Source organism: Lissotriton vulgaris, chromosome 1_1, assembly GCF_964263255.1.
Source record: "Lissotriton vulgaris chromosome 1_1, aLisVul1.2, whole genome shotgun sequence".
Classification (NCBI taxonomy): domain Eukaryota; kingdom Metazoa; phylum Chordata; class Amphibia; order Caudata; family Salamandridae; genus Lissotriton; species Lissotriton vulgaris.
Genome location: NC_141685.1, coordinates 531,503,005 through 531,519,290, shown reverse-complemented (window position 1 = coordinate 531,519,290; position 16,286 = coordinate 531,503,005). Strand labels below are relative to the sequence as shown.

The following is a 16,286-nucleotide window of genomic DNA, read 5'->3' as shown; positions in this document are numbered from 1 at the left end:
ACAGTAACTAAGTTACAGGCTCATGTTTCCACACCATCAGCCTGTTACGCAAAGTCTTTCCCCTGCTGCCAGACTCCTTCAGGAAAACCTTAGTCCAAGCCCTTGTCTTAAGTCGAAACGACTACTGCAATGGCCTGCTTCTCTCCGCCAATGAGGGAGTGCTGGCCAGACTCCAGGTAATTTAAAACACGGCGGCCCGCCTAGTCCTCAATGCCCCCCCAAGAACTGCATCTAAGCCCCTCCTTGACAAACTGCACTGGCTCTCAATTCGACAGAGGACTAAATTCAAAATATGCTGTCTGATACATAAGAGCGTAAATGGACAAGGCCCCACGTACCTGGAAAAGAAATTCATTCCATATATTCCCCCAGATCTCTCAGATCCAGCAACAGTCATCTACTGGTAGTGCCTCGTGTCAAGAAGGCTAGACACGGAGGTAAGGCACTCTCAGTAGGGGGACCGACACTATGGAATAAACTACCTCTGACTCTCAGATTGTGTTCTGAACATCTGAAATTCAGGAAACAACTCAAAACTCTATTTAAAAATTAGATCTAGTCCCAGCCAATACTGCATCCTCTGTTTATGCTAACTGGCCCAAAAGCGCTGAGATACTCCAGTTGGAGTCGATTCAAGCGCTATAAAAACCTATAAATAAATAAATAAATAAATAAATGTGACACTACAAACCTGAAAAGGCATTGTTAGACTTACACTGGGTGCTTCCTTGTGTCTGGACAAAGGTATGCTTCACCGATTAGGTCTAACAAGAGAGAAATACATGAGGTTTTTTGTCATTTTTCATCTCAGTGTCGATAGCACAAGGTAATCCTTTACATACAAGTCTTTGCTGTAAAAATGGCAAAAGGTCTGGTGGCTATTCTAGCTCAGCGTGGATGGCACTGTGCTAATCCTGTGTTTAAAACATCTGATAGAAATATTATTTGTGTAGAGCAGATTAAGAATGATGGTGGTGTTGTGCAGTGCTCAATTTTAAAGTGTTGCTCGTCAACTAAAACTTGGAAACTACTTACCCAGCTAAGTTCCTAAAGGTGATAGAACATTGGCATGTGATGTAAAATCTCCAATGCAAAGATGAAAAACCGCATTGACAAATGGGCAAAGTGTGATGTTGAGGAGACTCTCAATGGTCTAGTTCTGCCCTTGTATGCGCACATCAACCAGTACATGTGGGCGTTTTGCCTTCAGTGAAACTCTTACTGGAATAATTTTAACAAATGAGGTATGGCAAATATCTCCAGAATGACAACAGAGTTCAAGCTATAGAGAGTTAGCATGTGATCTAAACAGAAAGAGCGAGTCTATGAATGATAAAGCCTTCTAATGGAACAAGTAACATGGACACTGAACATTATTTTGTAGGAATAGACAAAATGTTACAATTCTATAGTAAAGGTGCAGAATCCTTCATAAGATCACACTGAAATTATTTCTGGGCGGTAGAAGCCATCTCAACAGACAGGTGCCATTAGGCTGCCTCGGGCATTTTAACACGTTCTGGCCTACTCTTGCACAAAAATTGATTTACTATATAAGGGAAGATGCCTTACATCATAAAAGTTTTACAGAATATAATTTCCAAACATTTGGGCCCAGTTATCGAATTCGCATCACCTGCATACTCCACCTATCAAAGAATCACAGATCCCATCTAAAAGACAAATCCTGCAAAGAAAACATACAGTTTAACGTAGACCCTTCCTCAATTGGTTTGACTGGGTTTAAAAGCATTTGATTGAGCATTAAAATTGGAAACACCAGAATGACACTACACATGTAAATCTTACGTCGATTAGCTGTAAATATTAGGACAAATATCTCCATACCTGAGATTCCAAGGTGCAGCTTTAACGTTTCTCCCCCCTTCCTGTCTTCGTGCAAAGATTCTAAATCTCCTGAAATGGCAATAGATGTGGCTGTGGAAGGCGGGCTGCAATGAAAGGACATTCAGTCAGTAAAACAGAGCATTTCTATCTGCAAACATTTTAGCTGAAAAGAACATACTTGTGAAAATACTTTGGCTTAAGCACCTCAAGTTGAGCGCAATAAGGACACCCCTTCCCTAATCGCTAATCCATGAGAAAGAATGGTAACCCGACTACAGCTTTTACTGTACGTATAAAGAAGGGCTTCTGAAATAACCTTCTCATTATCTAGCATTTCTGTGCTAGTAATCAGATATGTTTGTTTGCATTTAAGGTGTGGCAAAGCCAATATTTGAAGTTGGAGAACTTCTACTTCAAATTTGAAATGAGGAAAAGCATTAGAACTGCAGCAGGCTTTTAATAAATACAATAAAGAAGCAACACTATCATGTGTAACATACTCTCATTTTTCACAAGAAACAAGTAGGAGAAACACCGAATACTTTATAAAAAAGCAGCGAGCATTGTCAAAGAATCTGGCTTTGGAAAGCTGGTTTGTTCGCATTTTTTTTGTTGCAAACATACAGCTCAAAATAAATATCAGAAAATAATTAAGAATGCTGACGCCAGAACTTGGCAGTGGATTGCTATAAAACAATTTAACCACTGTTTACATTTTAACAGAAGGGTAGAGCTGCTTTCTAGCTAGCAGATGCACTTAAAACAGGCACAGATACGGTTTTTAGTTTTAAGGTGCATCTTGAGGAAAATAGGACTTGTTAGTGCAAATAAAACGCACCGCTGTAATCTAACGATATAGTTTAAACACACAAAGATGACCAACTAAAAACTAAAAATAGGATAAATAATTAAAAGAAATCATCGGTAAGCAAAGTACTTGCCCACCAGCTATGAGACTGGAGTGCACTTCCTTTTAGGGTGATGTGCTATGGTGAGAATGCAACATGCCATTACTCGCAGGGCACGAAAGCCAATGGCTGAGGTGGGCTAAACTACTGCCCCCTGATGTATGCTGTAGTGGGTGGAAGCGAAATGTGAATGTCAGCTCAACAGACCAATGGTTTAAGAGCTCCAATCTATATATTTTATTTTAAATTGATTTTCTAATTAGACAGACAAAAACGCTAAAGCGCACTGTACGTCAGACAAAAAGATGTACTTTCTCATTGAGCTAGGTGCATTCATGAACAATCCTCTGCTTAACTCACAGCAACATAGTTATATTGCCATGTCTCTTTTGTATAATATGATTCAGAAAAGGGGGTGGTGATGACCAGAGTGTCTGAATTATGCAGACCACTCTTACCCAGTCCAAAGATCAGGGCTTGATCCATCACCGTTTTTTAGCTCATTGCACCATCCCAGCTCAGAACTTGGCTATATGCAACTTAGTCTGACCCTGGCCCAGTGCATCATGGGAACAGGGCAGACCAAACTACCAAGCCAATTCTTATACTGGGAAGGAAACAAGCTACCGGGGACCGGTTTCTGGCATTTCAGCCGTCTTCGGCCCGGCTTGCTTGAATCCTGATGGTGCAATGAGCTAGGGACTCACATCTGAGCATACCCTTCCACGCTTATGGTGGACAAAAATGATTCAGAAAAGGGGGTGGTGATGACCAGAGTGTCTGAATTAAGCAGACCACTCTTACCCAGTCCAAAGATCAGGGCTTGATCCATCACCGTTTATTAGCTCATTGCACCATCCCAGCTCAGAACTTGGCTATATGCAACTTAGTCTGACCCTGGCCCATTGCATCATGTGAACAGGGCAGACCAAACTACCAAGCCAATTCTTATACTGGGAAGGAAACAAGCTACCGGGGACCGGTTTCTGGCATTTCAGCCGTCTTCGGCCCGGCTTGCTTGAATCCTGATGGTGCAATGAGCTAGGGACTCACATCTGAGTATACCCTTCCACGCTTATGGTGTGGCAGGGTATACTCAGACATGAGTCCCTTTCTCACTGCACCATCAGGATTCATGCAAGCCGGGCCGAAGACGGCTGAAATGCCAGAAACCGGTCCCCGGTAGCTTGTCTCCTTTCTGGTGAAGAAATGGCTTGGTAGTTTAGTCTGCCCTGTTCCCATGATGCACTGGGCCAAGGACAGACTGATTTGCATATAGCCAGGTTCTGAGCTGGGATGGTGCAGTGAGATAAATAACGGTGATGGATCAAGCCCTGATCTTTGGACTGGGTAAGAGTGGTCTGCTTAATTCAGCCACTCTGTTCATCACCACCCCCTTTTCTGAATCGTTTTTGGCCACTTTAGGTGTGGCAGGGTATACTCAGACATGAGTCCCTTTCTCACTGCACCATCAGGATTCAAGCAAGCCGGGCCGAAGACGGCTGAAATGCCAGAAACCGGTCCCCGGTAGCTTGTCTCCTTTCTGGTGAAGATTTAGCTTGGTAGTTTAGTCTGCCCTGTTCCCATGATGCACTGGGCCAGGGACAGACTGATTTGCATATAGCCAGGTTCTGAGCTGGGATGGTGCAGTGAGATAAATAACGGTGATGGATCAAGCCCTGATCTTTGGACTGGGTAAGAGTGGTCTGCTTAATTTAGACACTCTGTTCATCACCACCCCCTTTTCTGAATCTTTTGTATAACACATCTGCGATCACAAAACTACGTAGACAGCATGCCAAATGTTACTGCGCAAGAGTGCAAGGGGCTTGAGAGATAAGCTGCCTGATGTGCCTAGTTCTTCACATGGTCTACTGCAATGGAATGGTGCCACTTGAACAGACTGGCTTGGCTCTTCCGGCAGCGTTTCTCATGGGTGGGAGAAATTGGTCAGCTCAGGCCCGGGGTCATGTGTGTAGCAGCCAATATAGCTTGGGCACACCATATCAGCGCTGCCATCTGTCAGAGCAATTGTCAGCTTCGACACATGCTGCTCTGATGGTGCGGATCCTATGGCCTACTACATGGTTCAACGATTGCAAGAGAGAGACAGCTGTATTGGTGATGGTGTTTCACACCATGTGAGCTGTGTGGCTAACTTGTACAATTATGGTGATTTACCAACAGGTAAGTATGAGGATCAAGGTCAAGGCAGCGACTGAATAAATCAGGTCCAATCTGGGTTACTAAACTGATGATATGCTTGTGTGATCAATCCAATCTGGATTGCTGGCATGGCAGTGTGCTCTACATGCTGAGGGTTAAGTGGATTACGGACATGTAACACGAACTCTCAGACTGGAGGTTACAAGGATTACAGGCATGCTGATATCCGGTTTACATTCTTGGCATCAAAATAGTATCTGCAACCAGAGAGACCAGTCAAAAGTCAGAGTTGGGACTGAACCTGTACTTTCAGGAGTCTGAAGGGAACTAGTAACCTGCACATGTTCTAGCATCCTAGTACTTCACACTGGCACCCATTGAAGACACTGCGCAGTAAGTGGAAGGGTGACAAGTGGAGTGAGGAGAAATGACGGGAGAGGGGAGGAGGGAGTGAGAAAGAAGGGGGCATTTTAAAGGAATCAATAGTAAACGAGGTGGGGTGGCGGTAAGACAGAAGGGGCATGATCGTGGGGAGGGGCGAGAGAGTCTAGGGGCGATAAAGTGGAGGGTCATAAAGGTGGACGGGACAAGATGAAAAATCAGAGAGGATGACGGAGAAGAGACACTGAAATGGAGGAAACAGTGGAAGGAACTAAAGAACAGAGCAGATGAGAAAGAGTAGGAGTGTGAGAAGAAAGCAAGCAAGAGGAGACCCAGAGAAAGGCAAGAGACAGAAGGGGCAAGAGAAAGAAATAATAAGACAAATGAGGGGGCACTAAAGTGTGGTGAGACAGCGGAGGAGGCAAGTGCAGTGATACTAAATAGAGGGAGGAGAAAGCAAAGAGCCTAGAGAGCAACAGTGTAGGGGGCGAGGGAGTGTACGAGGTGACAGAGCGGAGTAGTGAGATGGTGAAGGAGTAAGAGTGAAAGGAGCGAACAACAACAGTAGGAGAGAGGACGCAATGAAATCAAACAAAAGGTTGCCGAGTCAGTCGTGGAAATTCAATGGAGCATACTACAAACAAATGCGGAAAAATCAAGTGCACTGTTATGAAAATAATTTTGATTTTATTCTTCTATTAGTTTTAATTTCCACTCAAATGAAGCTCGGAACTCTGAAAAAGGCTTCTGACGGCTGTATTAACAGATAATAAAACAAACCATATAAGAAGGGGAAAGCCGAAATGTCCCTTGATAACAGGTGCACAGCCACTACAGTTAATACTCTAGATTTTATTTGGCAAAGGCCTTTATTACCTGGTCAATAAATTATTCAGAATTCTCCAAATGAAGTAAGAGTAATTTGAAAGGCGACAGAAGCAGGGATCTGCCGAAAAACTACATACCTCCATCATTACTTTGGTTCCCACACATCCGTAAGAGGCATAGCAACCGCCTGTTTTTTGACAGAGGACCATTAGATTTATCGGGTGCTGAGTAAGGCTACTAGTTTAATGAACAAGACCATCTAGCTGCAGATTCCCCACCTTTTGAATATTTTCCAGGCATCACAGTGGACATGGAAGATTTTTCACCAGTACCTCGACGCGCCATTAGGTGGCGCCGTATGGCTATGCACCAACACCGTTCTGCTCCAGAAATGACATGCAGAGCATGTGCCGAGGCTGTCTGCGCCCCCAGAAATTCAAGCTCAGGTGTTCTGAATATCTTACTCTCTCTGTACCCTATCTCGAGTCACTAGGATGACTTGGGCCCGACCTGCCCTGAACTTCCTGAGAACTCAGGCAGGACTAAAGCAATACACGAGTTTTTAGTTCCACTCAAGGCAGAATATGTCATAGAGTGAGAGACACCTTGGAAACTCCAACACGCAGAAGTTCTGACATTGTGCATTCTCAGCAATGGCAAACACATCGAGCCATGTTCCTGCCCATTCGCGGAAGAGTTCTTGTGCCACATCAAGGTATAACTGACAATTGTGATCGGCTAGGCGACGGTAGCTGAGCTCATTCGCTCTGGCATTCAAGGATCCTGCCAAGTCGTTCACCACCAGGAAATTTCTTTGGCAGTCCGGCCATTTCCAGAGGCACAAGACCGGTTGGTACACGGTCCGTGACCCCAACCTGCCCTGATTTTTGTAGTACCACATTACAGTGATGTTGTCCATGAGCACCAGCACCAACTTTCCTTTGACGGACGGAAGGAAGAAAGATGTTCAATGCCAAGCGGATGACCCTCAGTCCCAGAAGGTTTAAGTGGAGCTACAATCTGCCAGAGAACAAAAGCCTCTGATCTGCGCCTTTTCTAGATGGTTCTCCAACCCAGAAGCAATGCATCATTCACCAAAGTGAGCTCTGGGTGGGGAAGAGAGTGGGGTCTACCGCTGACACAATCCCAGACCAGCAACCACTACTGCAGATCTTATGCAGCCTTATCTCAAATCTGAACCTGGTCAGGGAGGTCCAATTGATGTTGGGCCACTGGAACTTCAAATCCCTCTGCAGAGTCTGCATATGCCAAATGGTGTGCTCGACCAACAAGATGCAGGTGCCATTAGTCCTAGCAGCCTGAGAGCAGACCTCACTAAAATCCAAGACCAAGTCTGAAAAATCGGGATCATAGCCTGATTGGCCTAGACTTACTTTCCTGGGGGAAAGGTACAAATCCAAACAGTGTCCACAATGGCTCAGATGAAGAGGAGGGTCTGAAAAGGAGTCAGGTGTGACTTAAGCACATGTATAGAGTTTCCCAAAGATGACAAGAGAATCATCGTAATCTGGAGATGGTGGACTACTGCCTGAGGGCGACCCCGCCTTCAAAAGCCAGTCACTGAGATAGGGAAAGACTGCCTATAATCCCCTCCAAAGTGTTGCTGCCACAATTGACATCACTTTTGTGAACACCCAAAGGGCACTGGTGAGAACAAAGTAGAGCACAGCAAATTGAAAGTGCTCCTGTGCCACCATGAACTACAAGCAGCTCCGACGGGCTCGACCCAAAGCACCACAGGCTCACCTGATAAGGATCTGTCGCAGACATTGTCTGCAACAGTCCCTATAGGGCTTGAAACCCGTCATTTTAGGGGTTGACTTCCCTTGTAAACTGAGAACATTTGAAAAATATTGATAAAAGTCTCAGAGAGCAAGGAGCTCCAGAACAGCATCAGGTGGTGCGGAAAGAATGGAACGGACGTCAGTATACAGGGGTGTCACAGATATTGGCTCTGCTTGTCATTTCGGGAGTGGAACTGTAACCTATCGGGGCACTGAGATACTGCTGAAAAATCTTACAGATCCAGTCGGAATTTTGGGAAATATTTAAAATGAGAGGAATCTGCAACTAGAAGTCTCTATTTGAAAGCTGCATTATTTAGGGTGGCATTCAGATGCAGTTTGTGCGTTTTTAGGTCTCGCGGAGGCAGTGTTGCGCGGTCTCTTCAAGACTTGTTGTATTCAGGATATGTGGATAAAGCTCCACTTACTTCCCACCATCTTTTTAAATAGCTCCTGTCCCTGTCCCTTGTAAATGGTGGATTTTCATTGGTCTTTAGGCTTTGTAGTCCATCTTTAGTGCAGCCTTGTCTCTTCTTGTAACCTCCCATGAGTACACCCCCTGTTACATGTGTTGTTACGCCTTAGGTTTCAAATACCGCTTTGTTCGCCATAAGTTGGCAGGGTATGCTCAGACGTGAGTCCCTTGCTCACTTTGCCACTGGATTCAAGCAAGCCTGGCTGAAGACGGCTGGAATGCTGGAAACCGGTTCTAGGAAGCTTGTTTCCGGTCCAGGGAAGGCATGGCTTGGCAGTTCGGGCTGGACTGTTCCCATGAGGCACAGGGTCAGACTGATTTGCATATGGCCATGTCTGAACTGAGGTGGCAGAGAGGGCTAAAGAAAGGTGATGGATTAAACCCAGATCTGTTGACTGGGTGTGAGTGTTTAATTGGTTCAGATGCTCCGTCCATCAGCACCCTATTTTGTACCGTGGAGAAGTGTGGCTCAATGGTTAGAGCGGCAGACCCTGATGCAGAGGTCTAGCCCGGGACCAGGGTTCAATTCCCCGCCTCGGCGGGTCTTGGGCTCAAAAATTCCACAGACCTGATAATTCTCACCTCGGTGCCTATTCCAATTATGGAGTCCCACTCTGCAACTCTGGGCAATAGCTTGCTTAATCTCCACAACTGCCCCCATAACGCTAAGGATGCCTGGCATCCACCTTGGGGGTGCCCAGGATTGGACGCCTCACAGGGAAAGCCAGGATGGGTTCCACAGCGGTATTCGTACAAGCGCCTTGAGACCCTTGCGGGTGAGTAGAGCGCTATACAAGTATCAATTTACATTCCATTACCGCTTTGTGCTCCATAAGTTGGCAGGGTTTGCTCAGACGGGAGTCCCTTGCTCACTTTGCCACTGGATTCAAGCAAACCTGGCTGAAGACGGCTGGAATGCCAGAAACCGGTCCTAGGAAGCTTGTTTTCGGTCCAGGGAAGGCATGGCTTGGCAGTTCGGGCTGGACTGTTCCCATGAAGCACAGGGTCAGACTGATTTGCATATGGCCATGTCTGAACTGGGGTGGCAGAGTGGGCTAAAGAACGGTTATGGATTAAACCCAGATCTGTTGACTGGGTGTGAGTGTTTGATTGGTTCAGATGCTCCGTCCATCACCACCCTCTTTTATAGGTTTCAAATACGGCATCTAGGCAATACTTTCTTAAAGGCCTTCAGACAGGACACTCACTTAGTCCTAAACTAAATTAGCAGTGATTACTTTACTCGCTAGCACATCTCACATTTATATGCTAGTGCCTTGCTCACTAGGGACATCTAGGCGCAGCTTGCTGTACTGCACCTACCACATTCCGTGTCTGGAAAACATGTGCTCCTACCGTGTCGGTAGCAGAAATATGGGTGAAAAATAAACACCAGAGCAGCAATACAATCTCTGAATATGGCAGGTCATATTCTACATAAATCCTAAAGTGATATGGTTGAATTATTTCTAGAACTAGGCCTAAGCTTTCGAACTGTCTGGTTTAAGGTAAATGACTACACATTACACTCTGTTATCTGCATCCCTCGATGAGTGAAACAAAAGATAGATGTCACATGGCTGAAATTTACATCAATATGGCCCAACGAAAAGCCACTGCAACCGCCAAGATTTGCAAACTGTAATCTTCAAGTCCTCAGCTCAAAGTCGTGACAAGAAAGCATAAACGAGATATGCTATCCTACCCATTCAATAAAGTATGTTCACTCAAGTCCTGACATCTGCCCATCCAGAAACAACAACGTGCATCTGATGTTTCCCTGGGAAATACTACAACTGTACACGTTTTTCTGAAACACCCTTTTGAATGTCCATTCAAATGAATTTTGATGCTCTATGTATAGTGAAATGTTATCATAATTTGCATAGCACAAATATGACGAATAAGCTGCAAAAAATTGTTTTATTGTACAATGCATTCTTTTTTTTAACGTGAATGAGTGTTGTACTGTAAATAAATTAATCTTTGTTTTTGTTACTGAGATTTTACTATTCTATTTTGTACAAATGGCAGGCAGTTTTGAAGGTTTGTACAAACCGGAGTGAAACTAGATACATACTCTTAGCTGTTTTCTGCCGAGAAGTGTTTAAACATAGTGCATGCAGGAGATATCCGAGAATAGTCGCACCTTGTGATTAAACACATACAAGCCCATTCTGGATGACAAGTTCGAAGAACAGTACGCTCATGCCAAGAGAGAAAGTGGATTAAAAGGCTGATGATTTAAGTTCCGCTATACAGATAAACATTTAAGATCCTTCCATCAGCAGAGTGTTCCGGGGACTGCTAATGGACCCAGAAAGACACCGAGAGAAAAGGACAACCAGGAAACATTTCCAAGCGCTGATTGTCAACACCCCCCAAAGGTAAACAGTGGCCATTGCCCTTGCAATATACAGAATGTCCAAGACCACAAAGCATTCAGTGTCTGGAGTTTTGAATAGTTTTCCATTTTTTTGGCAAGATAAGTTTAATTACTGGCCGAAGGAAAGCAAATAAAAAATTGCAATTTGACTGTCAAAATCGGAGCGTTAGTTTTGTTCACATCAGTGGTAACAAGCATTTACAATGCAATGGTCTCGCCATTCTTAAAGTTAGAGCTATTGGCATTGCTCTTGACATTATTTTTATTTGTTTTTTGTTTTTAAAACATAAATAAATGGCATTGTAATTTACAATGCCAATAGCTTAATCGCTCGCAAATGCGAGACCTATTGCATTTGCACCCACACAGACCCATACTCACAAAGCCAGCCACACACACATACAGAGCCACCCACATAGTCATTCACATAGAGCCAACCACACAGAGCCACCCACCCACACACACAGAGCCACCCACCCACACACAGAGCCACAGCCACCCACACACCCTGTAGTTCTTAACCAAATGACTATTGTGGACCACCACTGAATAACTAGTGGAAGCAAGGAAGACCAGCCTAAGCAGTTTTCACACTTTCAGACACAAAGCAATACCAAAAACAAAAAAAACAAAAAACACACATACACAACAAGCACAAATCAAACAAATGTACAAACTGTGAATGTACAAACTGTGAAATGTTTTATTTAATTCACAAACAAAACGTACACAAAAATGGAAATGTTCATGATTTTACTGGGATGATTGGAGCGTTTCAAAATTGGATTTTATTTCTAAAAGAGGAAGCAATATGGTAGTCTATAATATCGAACAGTTTTTTCATCAAAATCAATTCTGGTTCTTGGCACATACCAGTGTTTAAACGGTGGCCACCAATCGTCCATATTAGATGCGGTTTGCTGTACTGGTACCTATACAAGTCAAAGGATTCATCTAAATGTTCAACATCCAGTTCCGAATTCCTTCACATTTATTTACACACACATACATACACACATACATACATACATACACACATACTACACACACCAATAATCCTCTGATGTTTTATTTTATAAACAGTCTCGGATTCCCTAAGTAGAACTCGTACACAGACACCCCCCACCCAAAATCGGGCCACTGCACCCAGACTAAAGATCCAATGCTCTATTTGACATCTGTGTGTAGTTCCCAAATTAATAGGTCTGTTTCTACTCTCTAGTCAGTTTGTTGCGCAATGTAAACACGATCATCATTTTAGTGTTTGCGTTATTATTAATTTTTCTTAACTTAATGAAACACAACAACAGACGAAAGGTTGTGCATTTATTTAGCACTGATGCTTTAGTACACCTTTTGTAGTGGGATTTCTTGCAATTTAGTCGTTCATTAAAGGTGAGCATTAAGATGCATGCTCTGTTTTACCACACATTTGAGCACTGAACGAAAAACAACTCAATACCACTAACAAAAAGTAGGCAGATGATTGATTTTTGCGAGGCTTTGAGCACATTTATGAAGTCAAAGACAGTGACTTTTGGCTTGAAAATCTGACAGATTTAATTATCTCAAACTGTCCTGCCTCTGCATACGTGGAAGCGCCAAATCACAAATGATTAAGAAACCAGAAATTGACTCAAACAACTGGCAGTTGTAGGTTTAAAACTGAACACTTTGTCTCATCAAGTCACTAGAGAGAAAGCAAGATTAAGGTGGACTTAATATCTCGATGCGACCACATCTGTTAGGAAAAATGATTTATGGGAGAACTAAGTTAACATGTTTTTACTTTATTTTGCTTAATGACAATAAAATGCCTATTATGTCAATAGAAAATGGGACTACAAGTATTACTAATGGGTATTTTTAAGTGTTGTGTTTGTGTACCCTTCATTTTGTTTAGTCTTTGTAATATTCTATTTTGTGCCACTTTTCTCTTGTAACGTGACTAGCTCTATTGTACAGCGCTCTGACACCTTCGGGTAATGTCCGCGCTTTATGCATATGCACTAAATAAATAAAATAAAAATATATATCCAAGCCCTGTACAGGAACGATTAGGCTCCGAAACAGACTGCAGCCAAAAACGGGAGAAGTCCTTTCCCCACCCCCTTGAAGCCGGCAGCGCTCCAGGGCTGAAGGGTTTCCGCACATACCACGTTGGAGTGATACAGCACACACCGTGAGTGCACAGCCGCGTCTTACCTCGCGGGTGCTGCCTTGGGTTCACGTCCGCTTAGCATTGGCTCCCGTGCCTCTTGGGTGTCCCGCTACCACGTTTTTCTTTTGCCTTTGAACCCAGGTATCCAGCACCCCGTATGTACCACGTTTCGCAGCACCACTGATGCCCAGCCGTTTCTCCAGCTCTCGCTCGCAGGCAGCCTGACGCAAGCGTAGCAGTGCAGTCACGTGACGCCCTAAACCCGCCCTCCATGTTTTTTCATACACATTTTTTTGGGCGCAGTCTACAGCGGTGATGATCCCCAGACGATTTTAAAAGTGTTCTGGGGTTGACGTAGCGACGGTGCCGTGGTTACCCTCTGAAGTCATAGTCTGCTTCAAAAAGGGCGTCTGAGTGACAGAAAAGTATCGGCGCAGGCAGTTGGACCTGTTTATCTGCTTGTTTTGTTTGCCTGCCCTCACGGAAAGGTAGAGAAAATGTTTTAGCCTAAGAGGCGGTACCTTCGACAGGCGAAGGTGACGTCGGCAGTCTGAGTGCCTGATGTACTGTTCTCACACTACTGACAGGCCCGTCTCTGCTGACAAGTCTCTAACTGCTGGCCAGTGTGCATAATAACATTTCACAAGGCACTGCTGATGAGGAAATCAAGAATGCCGGGCGCGAAAGCAGTGGGAGTGCACCTCACCGTGAGCGTGCACATCGGATCGCCGGAGAAGCGCCGGAGAAGATACGCCGACCTCCGAGGCTGCTTGCTGCTAACACTGACCCACTGCAGAGGGAGAGGGACACGCAGAAAGAGCCAGGTGAGTGGGTGGAGGGCAGAGGGTGTGTGTGCGTGTGTGTGCTTCCGTGTGGCCGTGTGCGTGCGTGATTGTGATGTGCACGGCTGGGGGGGGGGGGGGGGGGGGGGGCTGGCTGGCTGGCTGGCTGGGCATGCGCGTGCACGATGTGCAATCTGCTCTCGTCCACCAGTCTAGCTCCCTTGAGGAGCAACTCTATGACAATAGGTCGAGAGAGCTCGACCTAAAAAGGGGCAACGCAGTGAGCTCGCTGAACATTTCAGGAACACTGCAGATGAAAACTGTTACGGAGTTTAAAGATCGAGTACAGGATTACTGTATTGGGGCAGCCTACTCCAGGGAGACCACTGTATTTGCAACATTTCTTCAGCACTACGGGGGCAGCAGAAGGGTATTGATAGAGGAGACTTCTCCAACAAACTGCTGGGGATTTACTGGTAGCTCACCAGCTACCTAAAAATAACTCTCCTTGGTGCAGCCCCGGCTACTGAATTACAAGCTTATGCTTGGTTGAACTAGTATATGTATACTTGAAAAGTGTGTATTCAAGATGAAAGTGTGTATTTTCAGAACTCATGAGCTGATGTTTGGAGACGAAAGGTATAATTTGCAAAATATACTTGCAGCTCATATTCAAGCAATAAATCATGCCTCATTGGAGAGACTTATTGCTCATACTGTTACCTTGGTACCAGTGGTATTGCAGCTATGGCTGTTAGGTATTACCCAAGTAGAGGCAGTTAACACTAATCTAGCCTTTTTTTACATCACTGCTGGCAACCCTGCCTGATTAACTAAGGTAATCGCTGATGGTAATCATGCATGGGGTGACCACTAATGCAATCTTGTTTGTTGTGGCCACTATGACGCCACGACAATGTTAGTAGCTTAAGATGATTGTCAATTAACATAAATAGCTCTTAGTAAAGAAAAGGTTGGAGACCCCTGTGATAGACAGATCAAAGATGAGTAGTGTGTTTGAGATGTGTAAGAGCCCAGGGAGAGTGCGCCACATGACGCTGGCATGTGAAGGGAGTATGGATGATAATTTTGCAGGCAGTGTATAGAAACAAGAATGACTTGACTTAATAATCCAGGAAGCGTTTAGAAGCTCCCATATGTATAGGTTTACCTGAAGTCTACCCAGGAGTGCATAGAAGCCCAATGCTTGGAGGCACTGTTAAAACCAGCGAGTCGTTAGCCAGCAACACTTCTAAGCAAATTGAGTCACCTTGATCAAAAGCTAAAAACATTGCCGTTCAGCAATCCAGTTTTACCTCCATAGCACCACTAGTCGATTGATCTCCGTCCCTAAAACGTCATCTAGACAGGTCAAGAAAGTGCGCCGGCACCAACAAACACATCTTGCCACAATATGGGGTCAATTGGAATGCCGCTGTGGGAATGATAGCTCAGACTTCCTTTGTACTGACACAGAGTTGAATGCTTAGGATTATAAAACAATGGTTGGTTAGATTGGTCCACAAATCCTCTTCTCCACGATTCCTATTAATTTTATTATAATACTAGAAACTTCACATCATTTTTTGACCTTCAGATGTCTATTATGGATTGCGCATACTCATGTGAATTAAATAAATTTTTAATTACCACAAAAGGGCTTACATTTTTGGACACATTGCATCAGTGAACTATGGGCCTAATGTATCAAAGGGTTTTACTCATTCGGTCCCTATGGGGGAATGCTTTGATACATAAGGGCCTATATCCTTTGCCAATACTTCTCATTAAATTAATTGATTTGCAATCTGTAATTTGTTGTTGGTTGTCATGAAGGTGAAAACTGCTTTTCCTGAAGAGAATGAGACATTGGCAAGTCCAAAGACCAGGCTACAGAAAACATCAATGAAACAGGTGGAAAGAATTGTTAAAAAATGTTTTAATTAGTTTTTTTATATGAAAAGGAATATGTGTTCACATATTCTTAACAAGGTTTTTTGCTTGTTAAGTCTCTACAAGGTGACGAGAACTTCATATAAATAATGCATACTTAACAGATCCATAATGTAGACATGAATAAGAGATAGAAATACAAGCAGGTGGTGAAAAACTCATAGGTGTTTACAATCATGATTAAATCAGGCTTGTACAACATGGATGATAAGCACACAGGTTCACAAGAACGTTCAACCTAGCCGGCAGCATGGGGATATGGGTGGTGATGTTATTGAATTTCCTTATTCAGTAGATTCGATATGCAGCAGGGTGAAAGATCATCTTTAGTGGTGCAAGTTGGTACTTCGAAAGGCCTGGGAGTTCTTCAAGTATTTCCAGATTCAATTCTAGATATAACTTGGCTTACAATTAGGTCTTCAGGTCAGATTTGAGAAGTAAATGGATGATGTTATGTAAGAATCTGAGAAGATCTTTCCTTGATGTGGGTGTGCTAATTGATCTTTGTGTCTAGGATTACAAGTAACAACCCACAGATTTTGCCAATGATACAGTTTTACATAATGCCACATTTAATTGTCCGCTGTTGTTTT

General features: G+C 44.0%; 1 protein-coding gene across 1 annotated transcript in view; it reads right to left on the bottom strand.

The window, feature by feature from the left end:
- The window catches only part of EEIG2 (EEIG family member 2), a 501,852-nt gene that overhangs the window by 200,543 nt on the left and 285,023 nt on the right, over nt 1–16,286 (bottom strand). The window contains exon 6 of the mRNA XM_086953895.1: nt 1,849–1,952. Within this exon, the coding sequence (XP_086810021.1) occupies nt 1,849–1,952 (104 nt within the window). The remainder of the gene's footprint in view (nt 1–1,848; nt 1,953–16,286) is intronic.